At 38.0% G+C, this 25525-nt stretch overlaps 3 protein-coding genes across 3 annotated transcripts; all 3 read left to right on the top strand.

Annotated features, from left to right (window-relative positions):
• Window positions 1–160: 160 nt before the first annotated feature.
• On the top strand, window positions 161–17541 carry LOC105973619 (putative inactive ATP-dependent zinc metalloprotease FTSHI 1, chloroplastic). Its single transcript, XM_088817329.1, is given in 17 exon segments — window positions 161–525; window positions 527–609; window positions 6168–6588; window positions 6677–6761; window positions 6968–7402; window positions 7493–7546; window positions 7646–7706; window positions 7807–7907; window positions 12942–13070; window positions 13178–13230; window positions 13307–13478; window positions 13559–13673; window positions 13763–14037; window positions 15356–15439; window positions 15554–15666; window positions 15751–16000; window positions 17118–17541. Coding segments are annotated over 17 exon segments (2850 nt in total). The 5' UTR covers window positions 161–283; the 3' UTR covers window positions 17295–17541.
• A 794-nt stretch (window positions 17542–18335) lies between these two features.
• LOC105973702 (Galactose-binding protein) lies at window positions 18336–21490 on the top strand. Its single transcript, XM_012998733.2, has 4 exons — window positions 18336–18800; window positions 19129–20402; window positions 20507–20592; window positions 20940–21490. The coding sequence occupies exons 1-4, from the start codon at window positions 18590–18592 to the stop codon at window positions 21172–21174; spliced, it is 1806 nt and encodes a 601-aa protein (XP_012854187.2). The 5' UTR covers window positions 18336–18589; the 3' UTR covers window positions 21175–21490.
• Window positions 21491–22036: 546 nt separating this feature from the next.
• Window positions 22037–25393, top strand: LOC105973824 (F-box protein SKIP8). The gene is made up of 3 exons (XM_012998876.2): window positions 22037–22891; window positions 24536–24732; window positions 24890–25393. Exons 1-3 carry the CDS (start codon window positions 22460–22462, stop codon window positions 25140–25142), a joined length of 882 nt encoding a protein of 293 aa, XP_012854330.2. The 5' UTR covers window positions 22037–22459; the 3' UTR covers window positions 25143–25393.
• Window positions 25394–25525: the final 132 nt, after the last annotated feature.

The raw sequence follows: 25525 nt of genomic DNA, 5'->3' as shown, positions 1-25525 counted from the left end.
GGAAAATTGTAGTTTGGGTCCTCCATGTTAGCCTATTTAAGAATTTAGCCCCCTAACTTGTCATAATTCAACTTTACATGCAATAATTTTGCAAATATAGTATTTTTAGTCCAATTTTGCATAATTTTTTTTTAAAATTTTACGAGCGGACAAAAATATATAGGACCAAAATTACAATTTCTCCAAATTTCCCCTCCCAAGTTTATCCCTACACACAGTCCCCTCTCATACACTCCGACCGGTCGGTGTTTATTTTCCGACGAACTCTCATTTTTTTATCCTAATGAAATTCTGCGATTTCGCCCCCAAATTAAGAATGCCCAAAACCCTAATTTCAGCAACACCACTGGGATTTGCTAAACCCTTGATCAATTTTCCCCCAAATCAACGAACACAAAAGAATTGGCACTTCTCTCTCAAACCCACCAAGAAATCGCAGCCCCATAGCCGCCCACGTGTTCTTCTTTTGCCGAGAGCCGCTTCAAATTCAAAGCCCTCAGTAAATTCCGGCGCCGGAGATGATGACCAAGGTTTTGAGGGAAAACCCTAGCCAAATCGAACCAAAGTATTTGGTCGGAAACAAACTGTACACATTGAAGGAGAATGGAAGCAACTCAAATGGATATATATATTGAAAACGGAAATTACAGATAAACAAAGAATTGAATCGGGAAGCTTAACACAAGAAAGCTTCGAGAATCAAGTTCCAACACCTCAGCTCTAACCTAGAACACTTGACCTAAAAATCAGCCATCTCTCTTAGCTCAAAGTTACCCTATTTATACTACTCTATAATTAGAAAGTGCTAAACAAAACAATAAAAGTGCTGAAACAAATCAAATGCAATTAACGTTTCTTCAACTGCTTCTCTCTTCTCTTCTTTCCAGCCACGTGGCATGCTGGGACTCGTTACTAATAAAAACGTAATAATAATAAAAGCGTGTAATGAAAACGCGTCTTCGAATACGATGGTAGTAATTCCTCTCTGCAATTATCATTTTCTTGTTAGGTATTTCTGCATGTCTTCCTCTTCCCCTTGCTATAAATTGATCTTCCACCTTAAGCTCGTAACAATGCCTCCCTCTAAAAATGTCCTTGTCCTCAAGGACAAAAAGCTGGAAAACGCCTCTGAATGTCTTCACAATCTTCCCAGGTTGAATCTTCTTCTGGTGCATTGAACCACTTGATCAACCATTGAGTGACTGCCCTGTTGTTCTTCTGGATTAACCTGCGATCAACAATAGAATGCGGTTCAAGTATAATGTGCCCGTGTGCAGTGATTGTAGTGGGTAGGTGTTTTTGGCTGATTAAAGATCCTATTTTCTTCTTAAGTTGAGAGACATGAAATGTTGGATGAATCTTGGAATTTTGTGGCAGTTCTAGTGTGTAAGCCACCTCCCCAACTCTTTGTAATATCTTATAAGGTCCAAAGAAACGAGCTGACAGCTTATTGTAGGTCTGAGTCCTGGCAGATTGTTGTCTATAAGGCTGCAACTTGACAAACACCCAATCCCCCACCTGGAAGGTTCTTTCACTTCTTTTCTTATCAGCCTGTACCTTCATCCTATTTTGTGCTCTCAGCAACTATTCTCTTATCATTCTCAGGGTTGCCTCTCTATGCTGCAAACTCCTGTCCACCATTTCATTGGAGGAAGCCATAGGGATGTATGGTAAATGAAGAGGAGCCTTCTGACCATACATTACTTCATAAGGTGTGGCCTGTAGAGATGAATGGAAGGTGGTGTTATACCACCATTCTGCAAGGGGCAGCCATTGAGCCCACTCCTTAGGCCTCTCCCCACTCATACACCTAAGATATCCTTCCAAGCACTTATTCACTATTTCAGACTGGCCATCAGTTTGAGGGTGGTAAGCAGTTGAAGTGTGAAGTTGTGAACCTTGGAGCTTGAAAAATTCCTGCCAAAACTTACTCATGAAGATAGGATCCCTATCACTGACAATAGTCTTAGGCATACCATGCAATTTGTACACATTTTCCATGAAGACTTGAGCCACTGAACTAGCTGTGTAGGGGTGTTTCAAACTCATAAAATGTGCAGCCTTGCTCAATCTATCCACCACCACTAGAATAGCGTCCTTCCCACCCGAAGTTGGCAATCCCCCAATAAAATCCATTGAGATGTCCTCCCATATTCTCTCAGGAATATGAAGTGGTTGTAGTAGTCCTGGTGTTGCTATAGTCTCTCCCTTGTTCCTCTGACATACATCACACTGTTGCACAAAAGCATGTACATCTCTCTTTAGTCCTTTCCAGTAAAAGGTCTGTTTAACCCTCTGTAATGTGCTGTGAATTCCAGAATGCCCTCCTACTGCAGCTCCATGATAGTGATCCAAGATTTTATGTCTCAGATCTACTTCATGTCCCACTACCAACTTCCCCTTCCTCAATAATACCTCAGCACTCCAAGAGTATGATGGTTTAGTGTTTCTAACCCCTTTCAAATTGTCAATGATCTTCTTAAGCTTCAAATCAGTAGTGTAAACTCTTTTGATCTCTTCCAGAAATGCACATTGTGGAATTGAGAGTGTGAAGCAGCTGACTTCTGGAATGATGACCCTAGATAATCCATCTGCCACCACATTATCTTTCCCTCTCTTGAATACTACTGAAAAATCATATCCTAACAGCTTGACTAACCATTTTTGCTGAGCTGGGGTGGCAACCCTCTGGTCCATTAAATACTTCAAGCTCTGGTGGTCTGTCTTCACAGTGAAGTGATTGCCTATCAGATAAGGTCTCCATTTCTGAATAGCAGTCACTAGTGCAAGGAGTTTCTTCTCATAGGTAGATAGGGCTCATTGAGTCATGTTCAGTGCCTTGCTCATGAAAGCAATAGGTTTACCTTGTTGCATCAGCACTGCCCCCATTCCCACTCCAGATGCATCAGTTTCAATGGTAAACTCCTTAGAGAAATCAGGGAGTGCCAGTACTAGGGTTTGAGTCATTGCTCTCTTGAGAGCCTCAAATGCCTGTTGAGCCTCCCCACCCCACTTAAAACAGTCCTTTCTCAACAATTGAGTTAATGGTTGAGCTATCTTACCATAATCCTTGACAAACCTTCTGTAATAGCCAGTTAGTCCCAAGAATCCTCTCAACTCTTTGATAGTTTTGGGAGTTGGCCAATCAGACATAACCTGAGTCTTGCTAGGGTCAGCTGCTACTCCTTCTGGTGTAATGACATGACCCAAATACTCAATTGAAGAGCTCCCAAATGAACATTTGCTCTTCTTGATGAATAATTGATGCAGTCTTAAGAGCTCCAGAACTGCTCTCAACTGCATTAAATGAGAGTTCCAACTCTTACTGTAGACTAGAATGTCATCAAAAAATATTAATACAAACTTCCTTAACTGCTCATGGAATACTTTATTCATGAGGCTTTGAAAGGTAGAGGGAGCATTAGTCAACTCAAATGGCATCACTAAAAATTCATAGTGACCATAGTGAGTTCTGAAAGCAGTCTTCATAATATCCTTCTCTTGCATTCTGATTTGATGATAGCCAGATCTCAAATCTAACTTAGAGAAGACCCTTGCTCCATGTAGTTCATCCAATAGTTCCTCAATTACAGGTATGGGGAATTTATCCTTAACATTGTGCTTGTTTAATTCCCTATAATCAACACACATCCTCCATGAGTTGTCTTTCTTCTTCACCAAAACCACTGGTGAAGAGAAGGGGCTGCTACTAGCTCTAATTACCCCTGAATCAAGTAGTTCATGTACTATGGCTTCAATCTCATTTTTCTGTACTGCAAGATACCTATATGGCCTCACATTAATAGCTTCTGACCCCTCTTTAAGGTGTATTCTGTGATCATGGTCCCTGTGAGGTGGCAACCCCTTAGGTTCCACAAACAAATCTGCATAGTCACTCAACAACTCTTGTAGTCCTTTTCTTTCTCCACATTCCATCAAGTTCAAACTGGCAATGCATTCTGGTGCTCCCTCTTCTTGCTCACTGGAAAATGCAGCCACTGAGGCTCCATCTTGCAAACTTCCAATGCATTGGTAAGCTATTTGAGAAGGTTTTTGTAGTATCTTGTTCAGCTTCTTATTGGAAACCAACTTCACCGAATTGGGTTGCAGACCTCTCAACACTACCTTCCTGCCTAAGTGATTAAATTCCATCTTCAATTGCAGATAGTTGCTGCATATATCCCCCAAAGTCACTAACCACTGGATTTCAAGCACTAGGTCACAACTTCCTAGTGGTAGTGTCATGACTTCAGCCGAAAATTCTACCCCATGCATCTTCCAGGTGAAATTTGGGCATTTGAACTTAGTAATGAGTCTATTTCCCCCAGGTACATTCACAGATGATGGCTTCATTTCTACCAGTTCACACCTCAATGATCTTGCAGGTTGCTCATCCACAAAGTTGTGGGTGCTCCCATTGTCAATCAGTATGTGTATGGTCTTTCCTTTTGCTGATCCAGTTAACCTCATGTTCCTAAAGTCATGAGTGCCAGTCATGGCATGCATAGAAACTTGAGATAGTTGATCTTCCCCCTCTTCCATCCTATCATCAGTCACTACACTAGGGTTGTACTCCGCTTCACTTTTCAACACTGCTTCCTCTTCTGGCATCTCCATTACATACCTCTGCCTTTTCTTAGGACAGTTGTGATCCCTGGAATCTTTCTCATCACACCAAAAACAGAGGCCCTTGGCTCTCCTATCATCTACTTCCTGATTACTCAGCCTTTTGGTTTGATTGAGAGATTGGTTTTGGTTCTGGTTTTTGTGAAACGTTGGGCTATTTCTGTTGGATTGTGGACCTGGATAATTGCTGGCTGTATAGGTATTGGGGCTTTGGTTGGGGTTCCTGTTGATGGTTAAAGTGTTAGGTCTATTGGTAGTGTATATGGCTCGTATAGGGTTCTGAATAGGGCTATGGTTCTGGCTAGGGTTTCTTCTAGGAGATAGGGTGATAGTCTGCTCTTGAAGCTTGGCTAAGCTCACTACTTCCATCATATTTTTCGGTTTGAACATTCTAATCTGTAGGGATATTTCTGGTCTCAATCCACCTAAGAAACAAATCACGGCATAAGGTTCTGAGAGATCAACACAATTCATTAATTCGTCAAACTTATCCAAGTAATCTTGCAGAGATCCAGTTTGTCTGAGGTTCATTAACTCAGACATGGGGTCTTCAAAAAGCAGGGTGCCAAATCTGCTGTTCAAGGCTCGAATGTATTCTTCCCAGCTCGGAATTTCTCGAGTTAGACGAGCCTTCATGAAGGTCTGGTGCCACTGAAGAGCCCTCCCTTCCAGATGCACTGCTGCCAGCTTGACCTTTGAACTCGATGGTGTACCATCTACGTCGAAGAACTGGTCACACTTATACACCCAGCTGCGGAGGTTTGTGCCATCAAATTTCGGGAATTCCACCGAGGAACACTTGGTCGGTAGCTGGTACTCCGGATTCCAGTGCGGGCCCTCTTGGTTGCCCAGATCTGGAGGCCTACCACCATCCCCAGGCGGAGTTGCTTGCTGTTGCAGCTTGGCCATCATCAACGCCAACATAGCCCGATTTTCCTCCATGTTCTTGGCGTTGTTTTCAGAGATAGCCTGCATTTGTTCTCTCATTATGTCCATGTCCTTCCTTAGCTCAGCAAACCTAGTACCGTCGGCCATGATAATATCACAGAACCGGTGGCTCTAGATACCAATTGGAAGCAACTCAAATTGATATATATATTGAAAACGGAAATTACAGATAAACAAAGAATTGAATCGGGAAGCTTAACACAAGAAAGCTTCGAGAATCAAGTTCCAACACCTCAGCTCTAACCTAGAACACTTGACCTAAAAATCAGCCATCTCTCTTAGCTCAAAGTTACCCTATTTATACTACTCTATAATTAGAAAGTGCTAAACAAAACAATAAAAGTGCTGAAACAAATCAAATGCAATTAACGTTTCTTCAACTGCTTCTCGCTTCTCTTCTTTCCAGCCACGTGGCATGCTGGGACTCGTTACTAATAAAAACGTAATAATAATAAAAGCGTGTAATGAAAACGCGTCTTCGAATACGATGGTAGTAATTCCTCTCTGCAATTATCATCTTCTTGTTAGGTATTTATGCATGTCTTCCTCTTCCCCTTGCTATAAATTGATCTTCCACCTTAAGCTCGTAACAGAGAAGGAGAATTTGGGGAAAAGGGGTTTGAATGAGAGGGTTGCAGGTATATTAAAGAGGTTGAATTTGAAGGAAGTGGTGTCGAAAGGCGGTGGCAAAGAGAGTGGCGGCGATGGTAATTTTGCGAAATCCGAAGGGGAGGTGTATTTGAATGATTTGTTGAGGGAGTACAAAGGGAAGCTTTACGTACCCGAGCAAGTTTTCGGTGCTAATTTATCCGAAGAAGAGGAGTTCCGCAAGAACGCGAATGAGTTGCCGAGAATGAGCTACGATGATTTTCGGAAATACGTAAAGAGCGATACTGTAAAGCTGGTGACTTTTAAGGAGGATGGTGGGGTTTCGTATGGTAACTATGGTTACCGGGATTTTCTCGTTGATTTGAAAGATATACCCGGCGACAAGAGCTTGCACAGAACTAAATGGTGTGTGTGTGAAAATGTTATTGATACTTTGTGTTCGATCTTTCTTTGTGTAGTGTACTTGACGTTTTCGGTAATTTTTTGTTATTAGGGCAATGCGACTGGACGAGGAGCAAGTGCAGGATCTTTGGGAGGCGTACAAGGGTCCGAGGAATGAAATAGAGAAGCAAATGATGGTATACATATTCGTTATATTGTGTTTTTCGATGATATTTTTTCGCTAACTAACAAATGAATGTAAGAGAATAATGTAATAAAATCATGTAAAGAATGATTAAAGTGTGATTTCGATAGGCCTTTAGCTCGACTTTATATTCAAATCTTTTTTATCCCTTTTGGAATATTGCGTATTTACTTAAAGGGCTATCGTTTTTTCTTGTAGTCCTTTGTGGGAAAATTACCAGAATACCCTCATCCAATAGCATCCAAGATATCGAGCAGAATGATGGTCGAACTCGGAGTGCTAACCGCTGCCATGGCTGCAGCGGCAGTTGTGGTTGGAGGCTTTTTGGCGTCGGCGGTTTTTGCCGCCACGAGTTTCGTGTTTGCCGTCACTGCGTATGTCGTATGGCCTGTGGCCAAGCCATTTCTGAAGCTATTTTTAGGCCTCACGTTTGGCATTCTCGAAAAAGTATGGGATAATCTTGGTGAACTATTGGGTGATGGAGGAATACCCTCGAAATTGTAAGAACTTTATACCTATGGTGGGGTTTCTGCTAGTATCGAAATGCTGAAGCCGATCATGCTGGTGTTTTTGACCATGGTGCTTCTTGTTCGTTTTACACTTTCTAGAAGACCTAAGAATTTCAGAAAATGGGTGAGCGTGGCCCCTCGTGTATTCATCTATCTCGTGTGGCGAACCTTTTCTTTATGACCATTATACTCTTACTCGTGTTGCTTCATGCAAGATATATGGCAAGGGATTGAGTTTTCTTAGTCGAAGCCACAAGCACGTGTTGATGTTAGTTTCTACTTGAATTCGTTTTTATTTTATTTTTTTCCACTAAATTAATCGTGCGTTTTTCCTTTTTAACGTATTGAGTGACGGCCTATTCTTCAGGGTTCTACTGGCGTCATGTTTAACGATGTTGCCGGGATTACACAATGAATTTTTGGATCACCGATTCGTTTACACAATGATTTTTTCTTAGGCCAAAAGAGTGATATGTATTTATTATTTTAATTTGTTTTTTTTTTTTCGATTTTGTTTTGTTGCTGCTAAATAGTTGGTAAAGTACTTGAAGAATCCGGAACTGTTCGACAAAATGGGAATAAAGCCTCCTCACGGAGTTCTTCTCGAGGGTCCTCCAGGATGTGGCAAGGTTAATGAGAATAAATGCTAATTAGTCACATTAATTGCGAAAAATTTCTGCAATAATTTATTAAGTTATTGGAATATTAGATTTGTTTATTATGTAAAGTTGTTATTCTGTTTTGAGTAGTTAATTTTCTTGTGTTAGTTGGTGTAAGTTGTTATTTTTAGTTTAGCACTTTATCTCATATATAGCGTTTCTCCAGCTGTATATATATATGAGTTTCCCGTTGTAATTGATAAAATTAATTTTTCCCTCTTTCAATAACATCTTCTTCATTCTCTCTGCTTCGTTTTTCTTCCCCAAAGCTCCAATGGAGTTTTCCAGATTCTAACATGGTATCAGATTAAATTCGTTTTTTTCCAATTTCGTTCGCTCTCTGCTCTTCCGCATTTCAGTTTACTCTGCAATTCGATTGCTATGGCTCCATCACGATCGCCATTAGATGATGCTTCCAGTGCGTATTTCATCCATCCATCCGACGGACCGAATTTGATTCTCGTCTCCCAGCCTCTCAGTGAAGATAACTATGCCTCCTGGGCTAGGGCAATGACAATTTCTCTCACGGTCAAGAACAAAGTTGGATTCGTTGATGGCGCGATTTCTGATCCAGGCGATGATGACCTAATTTTGCGAAATGCTTGGATTCGAAATAATAATATGGTAATGTCTTGGATTATCAATGCCGTTTCGAAGGACATTCAAGGTAGTATAATGTATTCTTCATCGGCGAAAGAAATTTGGGATGATTTGAAGACTCGATTCTCTCAAACCAATGGCCCTCGCATTTTCCAATTGAGACGTGATCTAGCCAATCTTTCTCAAGGTCATCAATCTGTCAACGTCTATTTTACCAAAGTAAAGGCAATTTGGGACGAATTGGCCAATTTTCGCCCTGCATGTTCTTGTGGAAAATGTGATTGTGGGGGTCTAGATCGGTTAAGTGCTCATTACAATCAAGAGTATGTTATGAGTTTCCTCATGGGTCTTAATGATAATCTTGCACAGACAAGAGGTCAAATTCTACTTATGGACCCTCTTCCCTCGATAAGCAAGGTGTTTTCCTTTGTCTCTCAAGAAGAGAGACAAAGATCTGTGACTGCTATCAACCCTGACTCAAGTGCAGCTTTTGCTATCAAAACCGATGGTTTTAGAAGGCAGATAAATAATCAGTTCTACAGCACTGGACCAAAGAGAAAAGAGCGGGGTTATTGTACTCATTGCAACATGCATGGTCACACTGTGGAAAAATGTTACAAGATTCATGGTTATCCACCGGCATACAAAGCAAAACCTCGATTTCAGACTTCAAATGTGAATCAGGTCTCCAGCTATGAAACACCCTTGGATGATCTGCATCAATCTGCTCAAGCCATCACTGATGGTTTTTTCAAGAACATGACACCCGTTCAATGTCAACAGTTCCTTAATATGGTAAATTCTCAAATGATTTACCAACAACAATCAGGTGCTTCCAATCAGCAACAGGCTGTTTCATCTTCTGGTTTGGAAACAGCTACTGTTTCTTGCGTTTCAGGTATGAAAGGTATATGTGCTCTTTCCATGTCTTCTCAATTATTACCTCATTTTTGGATTATGGACTCTGGAGCTTATAAACATATATGCAATAATAGAAAATACTTCATCAATATGAAAGCTGTTAACAATGCCAGAGTTATTTTACCTGATTCCACTGTTTTTCAGGTGCCATTTATAGGTGATATTCAGTTGAATTCTAAAATTCTGCTCAAAAATGTTTTCTATGCTCCTACTTTCCATTTTAATTTGTTATCTGTTGGTATGCTTCTTGACCATACTTTTGGTCATGTTAATTTCACAACTCAATCTTTCATGATACAGGACAAGTTGTTGAAGATGATTGGCAAGGGTAGAAAAGTTGAGGGTCTATATGTATTGGACTCAGAGCAGTTTACACATATTTCTAGTCCAGTTCCCATGTATAATCAAACTGGTTTTTGTAATAAAGTTTCTGCTGTTATTTGGCATAAAAGGCTTGGTCATATTCCCTTTAAGAAATTGGCTGTTTTGAAAAACACTATTGGTTTTTCTGCTGTAAACTCTGAGTCTGTTGATACTTGTTGTCATGTATGTCCTATTGCTAAGCAGAAAAGACTTCCTTTTATTTCTAATAATAACTTCTCTTCTCAAGTTTTTGATCTTATACACTGTGATCTCTGGGGTCCATACAAAGTTGAATCTTATAATGGTCATAGATTCTTTATTACCCTTGTTGATGACTGTTCCAGGTTTACTTGGGTGCACATGATCAAAGCAAAGTCTGATGCACTGACTGTGATTCCAAGTTTCATTAAAATGGTTCAGACTCAGTTTGGTAAGACTATTAAAGTTTTTAGATCAGATAATGCTCCTGAGCTGTCTTTTACCTCTTTATTTTCTAATCTTGGTATTATGCATCAATTTTCATGTGTGCAAACTCCTCAGCAAAATGCTGTGGTTGAGAGGAAACATCAACACATTTTAAATGTGGCTAGATCATTATTTTTTGAATCAAAAGTTCCTATTGAGTATTGGAATGAGTGTGTTCTTTCTGCTGTTTATCTCATTAACAGAACTCCTGCCAAGAATCTAAATAATAATACTCCTTATGCTATTCTATATCCTGATAATCCTTTTAAATATGATAGTTTAAAAGTTTTTGGTTGCCTTGTGTTTGCATCTACTTTACAGGCTGGTAGAGATAAATTTCAACCTAGAAGTAGATTATGTGTGTTCCTTGGTTATCATACTGGTGTTAAAGGGTATAAATTACTGGATTTTCACTCTAGGGAAGTTTTTTTGTCTAGAGATGTGGTTTTCCATGAAGATAAATTTCCTTTTTCCTCTGTTTCCTCTCATCATTCTTTTGATGATGTTTGCAAGGATGATTCTCATGTGGTTCTCCCCAGTTCTGGTCTTTTAGCCTCAGATAACACTGAATCTTGTTATAATTCTTCTATGGATGTTGTTGATTCCATCTCTGATTCTGATCAGACCAGTTCTGAGCCTATTGGCCCTGCTCTAAGAAGAACCTCTAGGCAGATCAAGGCTCCTTCTTATTTGGCTGATTATACTTGTAATGCTGTGGGCACTTTGTCTAAATATCCTATCAATGCAGTAGTTTCTTATGATAAACTTTCTACTTCTTTTAAACATTTTGTTCTTAATGTAGCCAGTGAAAGTGAGCCACACACATATAGACAGGCTGCTAAGCATGATCATTGGGTACAAGCCATGTCAGAAGAACTTCAGGCTCTTGAACACAACAAGACTTGGTCTGTTGTACCTTTGCCAGCAGATAAACACTCCATCAGCTGTAAATGGGTGTTTAAAATCAAAAGGAAACAGGATGGCTCTGTAGATAGATATAAAGCCAGGTTAGTAGCTAGAGGTTTTAGTCAACAGGAGGGTATAGATTACATTGATACTTTTTCTCCTGTTGTTAAACTAGTTACTGTTAAACTTTTGCTTGCATAAGCTGCATCTCATCATTGGGAATTGCATCAGTTAGATGTCAATAATGCTTTTTTAAATGGTGATTTAAATGAGGAAGTTTATATGGATCTTCCTCCAGGATATATTCCTTCTGCTGATAGTTCTAGTTCATTATCTCTTGTGTGCAAGCTTCATAAGTCTTTATATGGTTTAAAACAAGCTTCTAGGCAGTGGAATGCTAAGTTTACAGAGGCTATTCTTGATTTGGGTTTTACTCAATCTTTGTCTGATTACTCTTTGTTTACCAGAGGTTCTGGTTCTGCTTTTATTGCTCTTTTGGTTTATGTTGATGATATGGTTATTGCTGGTCCTAGTTCTGCCAATATAGCTGGTTTAAAAGTTGATCTTGCAAATAAATTTCAATTGAAAGATCTTGGTTCCATGAAATATTTTCTTGGGATTGAGGTTGCTAAATCCCAGTCTGGTATTTCTATTTCTCAAAGGCAGTATACTTTGAATCTCCTTAAAGATACTAGATATACAGATTGCAAGCCTGCTACACTGCCTATGCTTCCAAAGATCAAGCTTAATTCAGAAGATGGGGAGCTTCTTTCAGATCCTTCCTCTTATAGGAAATTAATTGGCAGACTGCTTTATCTCACTCTCACCAGACCTGACATCACCTTTGCTGTGCATAAGCTGAGCCAGTTTGTAGCCCAGCCTCGTACTCCACATCTGGAAGCTGTCCATCATGTTCTGAGATATTTGAAAGCAGCTCCTGGACAAGGCCTCTTTTATTCTTCTACTTCAGACAATGTTTTAAAAGGTTTTTCAGATGCTGATTGGGGTTCTTGTTTGATTCCAGAAAGTCTACTACTGGTTATTGTGTATTTTTTGGTGATTCTCTCATTTCTTGGAAGTCCAAGAAACAAGCTACTGTGGCTAGGTCTTCTGCTGAAGCAGAATACAGGGCTCTTGCCTCTACTTCTAGTGAGCTGGTCTGGATTCTTCAGCTTCTCAAGGATTTTCATGTTGTGCCTGCCTCTACTTTGTTATTCTGTGATAATTTAGCTGCAGTGCATATTGCTTCCAATCCAACGTTTCATGAACGGACTAAGCATATAGAAATTGATTGCCATTTTGTCCGGACTCAAGTCACTCTTAAAAAGCTTCGGCTTATGCCTGTTCGAGGTTCTGATCAGATTGCAGATGTGCTCACAAAGGCTTTGCCTCTTCCCGCTTTGTCTTATCTCTTGTCCAAGATGGCCTTTCTCAACATTTATACCAGTCCATCTTAGGGGGGAATATTGGAATATTAGATTTGTTTATTATGTAAAGTTGTTATTCTGTTTTGAGTAGTTAATTTTCTTGTGTTAGTTGGTGTAAGTTGTTATTTTTAGTTTAGCACTTTATCTCATATATAGCGTTTCTCCAGCTGTATATATATATGAGTTTCCCGTTGTAATTGATAAAATTAATTTTTCCCTCTTTCAATAACATCTTCTTCATTCTCTCTGCTTCGTTTTTCTTCCCCAAAGCTCCAATGGAGTTTTCCAGATTCTAACATAAGTCAAAATGATAAATCACCAGACGCTCGTTGCAAAAGCCATAGCTGGTGAAGCAGGTGTTCCGTTTTATCAAATGGCTGGTTCGGAATTCGTTGAAGTGTTAGTTGGTGTCGGTTCTGCTCGTGTCAGAGATTTGTTCAAGAGAGCAAAGGTATCCGAAACTTTATACTCGTGATTTAGTTTTTTAGTTTTTTTTTTTTTTTTTTCGGATCATTGAAACGAAATATAATTTATATTTTATTTTATTTTATTTTATAGGTAAACAAACCATCTGTCATTTTTATCGACGAAATTGATGCACTTGCGACAAGGTATGGTTGTTCTAGCAAGTTTTCGATTCAAGTATTTTTTTTGCGATTTTAGTCAATTCTTTCGATTGGTATACAGACGGCAAGGAATATTCAAAGAATCTACGGATCTCCTTTACAATGCGGCAACTCAAGAAAGAGAGACTACATTGAACCAGCTCTTAATCGAACTAGACGGATTCGATACAGGCAAAGGTGTTATATTCTTGCTCGATCCTGCCCTTCTCCGCCCTGGTCGGTTCGATCGAAAGGTACGTTTATTAATTAAAATATTTAATTATCAGAAATTCAGAAATTCGTTTGAAATGTTTATTAATTGCTAATTATCTAGATAAGAATCCAACCTCCAAATGCAAAAGGTAGATTGGACATTTTGAAAGTTCACGCACGGAAGGTGAAATTGTCCGATACCGTCGATTTGTCTAGTTACGCAAACAACTTGCCAGGTGTCCATTTTCGAGTTTTTCATTTTTTTCGACAAATTTTATAAAAAATGTCGAATTAAAAGATTAGTATAAAAATAATGGTAAATTAGGATGGACGGGTGCCAAGCTGGCACAGCTTCTCCAAGAAGCTGCTCTTGTGGCGGTCAGAAAAGGCCACTCCGCTATTCTTCACTCGGATTTGGACGATGTGGTTGACCGTCTCACTGTGGGCCCCAAGCGTGTGGGAGTTGACTTAGGTCATCAAGGTCAACTCCGGAGAGCTACCGTAGAAGTAGGGACCGCTTTGACTTCTCATTTGCTTAGGCGGATCGAGAATGCGAATGTCGAGCTTTGTGATCGTGTATCAATTCATCCTCGTGGACAGGTTTTTTTTTCCCCCCCCTTTTAGTTTCTTTGATTTATCTTAGGCCTCGTTTGGTTCATAAGTTAAGATTAAAATAATCTAATGAAATACCCAATTGTATTTATTGGACCATGGGAGGTTTGATAAATAATCTCCCTAAAATACGTGATAGACCATGATAAAATAATTAGGGTAAAGTTCAATTTACCTACCTGAACTATACCCAAGGTGTAAAATACCCCCCTAAACTTCAAAATGAACCAAAACAACCCACATTTTATGTGGTCAACGTTAAAAAACTTAACACCGTTAGTTTTACATCAAAACCGTTAGTTTTGTTGGGGTTTTACGCTTTTGCCCTTAAAACTTCTTCTTCCTCCCTTCTCCCCTCCCTTCTGGCCTTTCTTCTTCTTCGTAATTTTTCTTTTTCTTTCTTTATTTCTCCCTTTTTATTTCTTCTGATTCAAAAACTGGATTAAAAAGCTGTTTGAATTCTTACACTTTATATATATATATATCAACAAATAGATATTCTGTTCATTTACTAGTTTACGCAATTGAATTACTACTTTTATCCATAAATCAACCACATGCGACTTGGGCTGTGGAATGAGGCGGCAGAGTCGATGGCGGAGATGTCGGTGGTGGTTAATCGGAATAGAAGCGGCGGCGACGCGGCGGAGTTTCTTCGGGTCAGTTTCATTGGGCCGCACATGTGGAGTTTCCTCTTCTTCGATTTTTTCTATGGAAATCGAATTTCTCTATATTAAATTCCGACGAAGTAGCTAGATTTCCAATAGATGATGGGGACGACGTGAATTCTGGTGGGTCGGACAATAAGATGATGACTTTTTTTTTTTTTTTCAAACATGCGGAGGAAGAGGTCTGCTGATGGTGGAGGCGTCCAGGAAAGATTTTTTTGGAGAAAATGCAATCAGGTCCCTAAACTTTAACATGAATTGCAGTCTGGCCTCTATTTCTCTTTTTGCAGTTTATTCATAAACATTTATATTCAACAGAGGGGTAAACTTGTCCAACATATACAACAGCTGGAATAAAGATTATAACCCAAAAAAGTCAATATGCCACATCAGCAAAAGTGGACGGATTTTTAATGGAGGGGCTGTTTTGATTCGTTTCAAAGTTTAGGGGGTTTTTCTATACGTTGGGTATAGTTCAGGTAAGTAAATTGAAGTTTACCCAAATAATTATTTTCCGGGTCGACCCGGAAAATCATTGGGTTTACCAAACATTTAACGAAGTCCAGTTTTTTAATAAATCATGGCTAATCTCTCCCAACCAAACGAGGCCTTAATGAATTAAGAATTTTCTCGTGCAGACACTCTCGCAAGTCGTGTTTCACCGTTTTGATGATGAGTCGTACGTGTTTGAGCGAAGGCCTCAGTTATTACACCGTCTCCAGGTTTGATATTTGCAGTTTTTGAAGCTGTTTTCGTCCGTATTTTTTAGTATGCATTCAAATAAAGGTATTCAATTTTTTTTATTTTTTTATTTAATTTTTTTTTATTTAATGAAGGTATTACTTGGAGGCAGAGCTGCCGAAGAGGTTATCTTCGGACGGGATACTTCGAGAGCATCGGTCGATTATCTAGCCGACGCCTCGTGGCTCGCTCGAAAGATTATTTCAATGTATGTTTTTCATCTTTTTCTACATTTATTATTATTACAATTATTTATTTTATGAAATTAATTTCGGTTTATCTTTTACGATAGATGGAATATGGAGAACCCTATGGTGGTCCACGGTGAACCCCCACCGTGGAGAAAAAGACCTAAATTTGTTGGTCCGAAGATTGACTTTGAGGGTTCGCTTTACGATGACTACGATTTAATCGAGCCACCGGTTAATTTCAAATTAGACGATGATATTGCAAAGAGGACGGAAAAATTGATGCATGAAATGTACGGAAAGACAGTTTCTCTTCTTAGGCAACACAATGCGGCTTTACTAAAGACTGTTAAGGTATGGTTTTTTCGAAGGCTGCAGATATTTGCAAGACGAAAATTACTAAGTGCAAGACCTTACTTCATGCAAGACCAAAATATAAATAAATTTACTAAGATCAAGACTGGAAATTACAAATATAACCCCAATAATAATTTAGATATTATTAATTTAAATTAAGTTAATTGCTATTGCAAGACCAAAAAAAAATACAAAAAAAAGAATAAAAAAAAAAAGAAAAAAGAGAGGGAACTCACTCACCCAACAAAACACCAACATCTTCTTCTTCACCCTTATTTTACACATTTTTTTCCACAAAAAAATCTTCCATATTCTCCAAAACCCTTATCACATAAAACCCTCAAATCTTACTAAAACTTGAAAAGAAGGACATTATGGATACACAAGACATAAATATGGAGGATTCTAAGGTCGAAGAACACAAAGATGTAAGAAATATTGTACTTTGTGATCGTTTTTCTCGTTTTTCGCACCTCATTTCACGTACAAAAAAATCGACATGTACAGGTCGAAATATCAGCTTTATATCGACACTGCAGTGTCGAAAATGTCAAAATAATTCGACACTCATTAACTGTCGAATTATATTGAAATTATCGACATTCTGGTGTCGATATTAAGCGGATATTTCGACGCTAGTGTGTCGAATTTTTCGTGAGATTGTTGCGGCGGGGTTGGGGCAACAACGGAGTTCAACGGCGACGGGCGACGGCGGTGGACTTCAACGGCGACGGCGACGACGACGGGGCGGCGGGCGACGGGGCGACGAACGGTTTTTTGCTGCAATTGATTTTTTTTGTTTTCTTCAATCTTCCCTCCTCGTTTTGATTTTGTCAATTCAATTTCTTTTTTCTTTTTGTTTTATTAATTTTTTTTTAAATTGGTCTTGCAAAAGAAAATTAATAAAATAATTTTTTTTTGTTTGTATTTTATTAAGGTTATTATAGTCTTTTTATACTGAATTTAATAAAAAAAATTAAATTGGTCTTGCACTAAGTAAATTTCGTCTTGCAAATAGTCGCTGCCTTTTTCGAATAATGATTTTTTTTTTAATTATAAATAATAAAATTTTATTGATTAGAAACTTAAAAGTTACTCTTTCGTATAATGTTAGGTTCTTATTGATCAAAAAGAGATTAACGGGAATGAAATTGATTTTATTATCGGTAATTATCCACCGCAAACTCCCACGAGTCTCGTTTTGGAGGAAAGAAATCCGGGCAGTCTTCCTTTCTTCGACCAAAACGAAGTGCAGAGTAATGAATTAGAGTACACCCTTTCGGGTTCTTGATAGCCGTTTCTTTTTTTAATCAGAAACGAGAAGCGTTTCATCGAGTATCGTTTGATTTTTGGGCACGATAGGATGGATCATATAGTTTTTTTTTTTTTTTTTGGGATCAAATCTTTAAGGTTTGATTTGAGAGCTTTTGAAGAGAATATGTTGTAGTGAAATGCTCTCTCGGAAGAGTTGAGCTCACAAAATTTGTAATTAGTAAAGAGTTGCAAGTCATTGATTAATGGATTTATTTCACATATTACTATTATGGTTATTAATGCGGGAAAAATACAGTTTTCATCCCGTAAGTTTGAATCGATTTCACATTTGGTTCCTCATGTTTCAAAAATCAACGCTTTTAGTCATTTCCGTCAATTTTCTGTTAAAACTAATGGAATCACACATGTGCTCATCACTATTGTAACTGCCGAACTAGGGGTAAATTGACGGGCATGACCAAAAGTCTCAAATTATTGAAACATGATAGACCAAATGTGTTTTCCTGTAAACATGAGGGACCGAATATGAAATCATTGCAAACTTGAGGGATGAAAAAAATAAATTTCCCTCATTAATATTATTATTCTTATTGCTTAAATAGGTTTTTAATATGAAATTTCATGGAGAAAATTATAGTTTTCACCACTCAAGTTTGCACTAATTTCATATTTGGTCCCCAATATTCACAAAAAAACACATTTGATCTCTCATGTTTCAATAATTTAACAATTTTGATCCTTTCTGTCAATTTACCATTAGTTTGTCAGATAGAGATGGACACACACTTGATTCGGTTAGTTTTAATGAAAAAATGACGGAAATGTATTGTTGTAAATACGAGGGACCAAATGTGGAATTAGTGCAAACTTGAAGGATGAAAATTGTATTTTTCCTAAATTTCATGGATCAACAAATTATATTGGGTGTTAACATAACCTCGGATTTATAATTATACCAGTGTATCAATTGATAACTACATATTTTAAGTTTTTTAAAACCAATATTAAAAAAAATAAAGAATAATACACGTGGAGGGAAATGCGCCAATTACAGAATTCAGTATGCAGTTTCCGCTACTCTGGGGGAATATTGATACATTTATTTGCCACGTATCACACACAGTCACAAACACACACTTCAGAAACAAAAAAAAAATTAAAAATATAATATAATAAAGTAAAAGAAGAAATGAACAAAGAAGAAACATGTTCTTGACGTTTTAATCCCAACAAATAACAATAATTGCAGTTTAGCCCACACAATCATTACCAGTGAAGATCATAAGCGAGGAAGAAGAAAAGCAATGAGATATGAAGAAATCTCGAAATGCTGAGCCGAAGAAACTGAACGACGAATTGGGCAAAATTAGGGCGGATCTTAATAATAATAATAAGCTTGATTTTGACGATAAAATCGATAGGAAAAGCCTTTTCAATCTCTCTGCTGTTCCGTTGTTCTTCTCCTTTTGGTGTTTCGCCATTTTTTTCAATTCTAAATTCGGCATCACTGATGGAAATGAAGGTACACAATTTCTCTATGTTTTTTTTTAATTTTGGTTTTTATATTTGGAAATGAAGAATTTGAGATTAATTAATTTCGATATCTTGTTCCAGTTGGTCTGTTATTGCATTTACTGTTCGTAATTGCAAATCTCTGTCTCCGATTGTAATTTATTTGCTGAAACTTCCTTGTTTGGAGTAGGTTTCTTAATTAAGGCAAGCTCTCTGTGTTTTTTTTTTTGGGCAATTTGATCTTAATTAATGGTCTCAAGTGATTGCCCAATTGGGGGAAATTGATAATTGTTAGTGTTTGTGGTTTCGTAATCATCGAAAATGGATAAATTTTTCAGGGGATTTGCTACCGTACAATGTGAGCTTAAACAACTCCAAGATCGAAAATAGATACGAAAATATCACTAGCGGAGTAGTAGTACAATCGAATCTATCCGCAGCTATCAACGACTCCACTTCTCATGAAGATTCAGACCAAGGAACAAGCGAAGTCGAAGAACTAATCTCATTCGTGTTAGATTACAATTCACTCACATGTCAAATACAACAGCAAGAACATGCCAGCAAAACCGAACCAGAAACGACCCCCAATGTGAGAATCCAGTTAACTTATCCGAATCTCGACGATTTCAAATACATTTCCCGGCAAGAAAAAGTCAACTCTCAGAGTCAACTAGTCAACATCACCCACAGGCTCGAGCCAGATGGGAAGCCCTACAACTACGCCTCGGCTTCAAAGGGCGCGAAAGTCTTGGCCCATAATAAAGAAGCGAAAGGAGCTAGCAATATACTAGGCAAAGACCATGATAAATATCTTCGTAACCCGTGTTCTGCTGTAGGTAAATTTTTCGTAATCGAACTTGCGGATGAAACTTTAGTCGATGCGGTGAAAATAGCAAATTTCGAACACCACTCTTCGAATTTCAAAGATTTTGAATTATACGGGAGCTTAGTTTACCCAACCGAGACATGGAATTCATTAGGGTCTTTTGTAGCGGCAAATTCAAAACACGCACAGTGCTTCGAACTGCCCGAGCCAAAATGGGTTCGGTACTTAAAAGTCAACTTACTTAGTCATTATGGATCGGAATTTTATTGTACATTAAGTGTTGTGGAGGTTTTTGGAGTCGATGCAGTTGAGCAAATGCTCGAGGATCTTATCGTCACTTCGGGGGAATCTTCGACTAATCGATCTCCAAACCCTAATTCAACTACAACGACAACCTTAACAACAACAGTGCAAGAACCTAGTTCGAATAATCTTGAAATAAATACTTCTTCTGCTAATAATAATTTGGTTGAGGCTAAGGATGTGGGAAGTGGTGTTGATGAGGGGCAAAAGGGTAATTCGGTTATACCGAAAAAACCATTGCCTGTTGATCCTGTGCCTAAGGCTAATAGATTGCATGCCGATGCGGCACTAAAGGTGGTTTTGCAGAAGGTGAGATTATTGGAGATGAATTTATCGGTTCTTGAGGAGTATATTAAAGAACTTAATAAAAGACGAGGGGATTTTTTCCCGGAGCTTGATAAGGAGCTAGCAAAATTTTCGGCTCTCTTGGAGAGGAGTAAAGTGGAGATGAAGAGTTTATTGGAATGGAAGGAGATAATGGTAATTTAGTATTTTTTTTACATTAGTTCTTGAAGTTTTGTGCTTACGTTAGCAAAGACGAGCACTTTTGTTTATTGTGTTTGTGTTGTTGTTTTTTTGTTCAGGAGAAAGGGTTTTTTGAGCTCGAGTCGTGGAGAGGTGTTGTATCGGCCCAAATGGATGTCTTGGTCACACAAAATAGCATGCTGAGGTTTGTTGTCATGTTTCTTGAATTTAATTTTGTTTATAATCACCAGTGTTGTGAATGTAATTATGACCTGGTTTAATTTTTGGGTAATCAAATCGAAAGGCTGATTTTTTTTTTAATTTTTTTTTTTTATTTTTTTTAGTGAAACCCAATTTCAGGAAAATGCAAAAAATCGAAAAAGCCTCTCTAATTAGTCCCAATAAAGAATGATGTTAAAGAGATGAATATAACACACAAAATAATTGAAAAGTTCAGATTCTTGATTATATACTGACGTCTTCGATTCGTTAGTTTTGAATATAGCTTGCTGTAAAAGAAATATTGATTTTATATTTAAATTTGTTTTGCAGGTTAGAGGTAGAAAAGGTTTTACACGACCAAGCTAGTTTGGAAAACAAAGAGCTCGCTATTCTAACAGTGACCTTTTGCTTTGCCTGCATTTCGATTCTCAAAATAATTTCGGAAATGTTTTTCAGATATTTTGTGGCCCCCACTCCTGGTGCAATTTTTCGATCAAGTAGAGGTTGGATTTTAATTCTCGTATTCTGTAGCATGACAATGCTCATACCGGTGCTTTATGGTTAGTTTATCTAACTCTACGTTTAGAACTGTCGATACTAGCAGAAATATATGTACACACATATATATAAGCTTCCGACACGTGAATGTATCACATGTATAAGCTCGGTACAGCTTGTCTATTTATTTTTATTTTTTCGGGTTGTGTTTGAGTTTCGCAAGTGTGAGATTCGTTAGATAATTTTCATCCGGTTACACGTATTTCGTTGTCTGAGATGTTTTTGTAAGATGTTGTACATCACTTTGTGAATGATGTTTTAACATGGTTGGTTGGAAGAGAGGAGGAAATGAAAGAAAGAAAGAAAAAGCAAAGGTTTTTTTTTGCAGGTGTTCTTTTAAGCTGATTTACAAAGTTCTTTTGCTTTAATTCTTGATTTGTGTAATTTTGTACATAATGTGTGTGTGTGTGTGAGAACTTCTAACTATTCATTGTAGTTATTTTGGAACCAAAGTTTTTAGTAACGAGTTTGGTGGAAATCGGAAGGATCAGATTCGGAGTTAGATTTAGAACTCATGAAAAATTAATTTAAAACCATATTCCAAAAAAAATCGAAAATCAAAGTTTAGAAAACAAATCAAAATTAGATATGATGAATCAAAGAAATTCAGTGTATGATTTTAGCTTCAACTAAATGAAATAACTAATGTTGATATTATATATATAACTTTGGAAAAGAAATGAATTTTATTTTTCGAAATTAAAATTGGAACCGAAATTGGAACCTATTTTATCTATTCCAATTTCGATCCGGAGAAAATTGAGAATAAGAATTTTGAATTTTGAAATGAAAAATATTATTTCAAATCGTTCCTATTTCCGGTGAGTGTATTTATTTGATATTATTAAATTACTGAAGTAGCCCTAAAAGACGATCATATTTGCAATTGACCCTGATTTCTCTTTCCAGTTACCACTTCCCACCCTCTCCCCCTGAAAATGAATTCAGTTACGAAACCACCAATTTTCTCTCTCTAAAACCCTGCAATTATTCCTCCACTTTCTCTCTCTTTAAAGCACAACAACTTCTATTAGGGTTTCGCACCAGAAGCCGACCTCCGTCCTCTACACTCGCACACAGAAATAAAATCAGAAATTAAAAAATAAACCACAAAAAAAGGCGCTTAAATTTGTGCCCTGCACCCCCCAAAAAGGAAAAATACATGCAAAACCCCATTTTTCTCTGCTTCAATACAATGTGCTAGGGTTTAATTTTTTTTTTGGTGGTGCTCCTTTGATGAATTGCGAGAATCCGCGCAGCCGATATCAGCACTGTAATTTCATGACTTGTGAATGGATTCTAGCATTTTCGTTGCTGCGGCCGATTGTTTGTCGTTTTTTGTAACCCTAGCAGCGACGATTCTCTGCCTTCTTCTCGCGTTTGCTGTGATTTTCCGGAAGCTGAAATTGGAACCGGGCCCTTCGGAATTGAAAAACCTAAAAAAGCCCTGTGATTGTGCCTGCGCGTGCCAGGGCGGAGAAATTGATAACAGCGGCGAGGATATGACTGTGGTGTTAAGTGGTGGTGGTGTTTGGGAGAACGGTGGGGATATGGCGGTGGAGAGGCAGCCAGGGGCGTCGATGATGGAGCAGCTGGTGCCGGAGATCACCACACATGCCCTCAGTTACTTGGATTACCCGAGCCTGTGTCGACTCTCGATGACGAATTCGCTCATGAGGAAAGCCGCAAACGATGACAATGCATGGAAGGCGCTTTATCATAAGGTTGGTTGTTCTCTTTCTGCTTTTTTTTGGTATAACTCTTTTAATTTTGGAGTAATGAAATTTTAGGTTCCTTTTGCTGTTTCGATTTTTTGGTTTACCTGATATAATCAATTGATATTGGATTCATTATTTACTTTCTTCAGTAAAGACATTCGACTTGGTAGATCAACTAGTGCTAATAAGAAAAAAGAGTAAATGAAATAAGAAACCTACAATTTGACCGTTTATCCCATATTATGGAGCCTAGTGGATTGTGCTAGAAAAACTTCAACGGTTTTGGGGAATCGCGTTAGCTTGTGGTAGAGGTTATTGGCTGCTATACGGCTATACCTCCACGCGTCATTGTTCCGTTAGCCGTTAGGCTTTAAGGAAGCAAATCAGAATGTGCCAAAACTTTAATGGCTGATTTGGTGTCCTGGTCTGCATGTATATCTTTAGCGTCGGTTCAGTTTTCCGTCATGATGACACAATATTCAATTCTCTAACATCGGATTCGGTGTCCGAGAAGACCGTTATTTCTTTGTTTAAACTTTGAAAAATGTGATAGAATATACCTGAAATTTAAAATGACCAAGACGTTAGTGATTCTTAAATCTCTACTTCTCATGTTTGTGACCCCTTTACGTTTGGTGGTATTTTTAGTGTTTATGTGATAGCACTGTGGTTTGGGAATTTCTGACTGGCTTTAGCCACGTCGTGACAAATGTAACTTTTGAAAAGGAAGTGTTGTTTTTGCTTGTCGGTTACTTAGTGCTGGTAGCAATAAGAAATATACCTTTTGAACATAAGTGCCATTTTCAAATATGCATGTTGGTTGACTTCTCGTTTGGATTGCAGCCTAGTAAGTAGCATCTCAATATTATCGTTAAGACAAGGTACTTCAACATTGGTTGATTGTCAGCTTTTTCCTAATTTGAAAAGATTGCACCCAATATATGAATTGAGGTTTCCTTGTTCAACAAATCAACGACCAGGGAGAGTAAGGAGCGCGAGGAACTCATTATATCTATTTCTCTATTAGGTGAAGTCACAGATTAGGAAAACAAAACCGAAGCAAAATGGCTTTTTTTCTAAGCAGGCTATGGTTTAGAATGACTTTACTGTATCTTTTGAGTGTTCTTTTTTTTTTCTTCTTTTTTTAACGAGTCTTTGTCGCTGCTCGTGTCGGTGACTGACATTCTCTTTTGGGAATTGTGCCCTAACTTTAGGTTGACCATCCACATTATTCTAGTTTTGACAGTCTATTTTTCTTCTTTCTTATCTCATGCAATTGGGTCAACGTGATATACATATATATACTTCAACTTCACCATGCTATGGGTTCTTGAATATATATTCTTTTCTTTTTTTCATGTTGATACGTTTTGAGCATTTAAGGTAATTTGCGATTAATTAATGTTACAGGATTTATGTTTCTTGGGTAAATATTTATTTCCATGAATCTTCTTGTCGTACGGTGAAAATTCTGAAATAGTTCTTACCACGGTGCAGATTGTATCTTTAACTTTTTTTCTTGTTAATCTTCTCTCTATCACGTACAATACTATTTGGAGTGAAAATATTTTCGTACATTTTCGGTCATTCTACTCATGTTTGAAACAGTAAGTAAAGCTAACTTCATTGCTCTTTTGTTTAATGTACCAGGATTTCACCTCGGAGCAAGATGCTTTGAACCCACCTAATGGATGGAAAGCTTATTATGCAGCTACAAGAGCTATTGTTACTGTAAATGCGGAGTTTTTTAGGATTGTCAGAGAAAGGTTGCTTCAAGAAATGGGTCAGTTTTGGCTTAATGCAGATTACGTGAAATGCTTCCATGCAACCGGCGAGTCGTTTAGTGGGTATGCTACTTTCTATACATGGAATTAAAATTTCAACTTACGTTAACTATGAAGTTTAATTGATTCACATCGATTCCTTCTCTATGTATTGTTTTAGTAATTTACCACAAAAATTGTTTTTTTTTTTTTTAAATATTTTTCTCGATTCTATTTCTAGGTACAATGCAGTGATGGAGAGCTGGCAGCTGGCATTTAACTGGGAGAATGTAGCCGATTTCCAAATCAGAGATGTGAGGACACGTGTGCTGTCGAATATGGCTTGGGTTACCATGAAAGCTTACGTGGATATTGGAGCGGGCCCGTTTAATATGACTAACGTATACGAGTTCCATAACGGAAGATGGTACATGGTGCACCACCACAACTCTGCTTTGCTTACTAATGGAGGCGATCAACAACATATGCAGTGACGAAGAAAGAGAAAAAAAAAATACAATGTTTATGATGAAAATGGGAAAGTGGTACAGTTTCGTATAAGATGCATTTGGGAATCTATATACTTCCTTTTTTTTTTCCGCAGTTTTTTTGAGAATCGAGTGTAGTTCTTTGGCAGGAAGGAAGATGTTGAATTCTTGATGCCTTGGTTTTTAGTTGACAGAAATTCTATGGTAAAGAAAATACATGCACAGACTCACAGTCAAGTGTTTGCTCTTTTGTCAAATTGCCCCTTGTGCTTTCGTTTTCCTTATGTTCGTTCTTTTCGATAAATGAAATGTGTTGATTAAACTGATAAATGACGCAAAAGAAGGCAGTCGCTCCTCTTTTAACTTGATACGAAACTCGTGTTATGATA

The sequence above is a fragment of the Erythranthe guttata genome, chromosome 1 (assembly GCF_056151865.1).
Source record: "Erythranthe guttata isolate IM_541 chromosome 1, IM_541, whole genome shotgun sequence".
Taxonomy (NCBI): Eukaryota; Viridiplantae; Streptophyta; class Magnoliopsida; order Lamiales; family Phrymaceae; genus Erythranthe; species Erythranthe guttata.
This window is presented reverse-complemented; position numbering and strand designations above follow the sequence as displayed.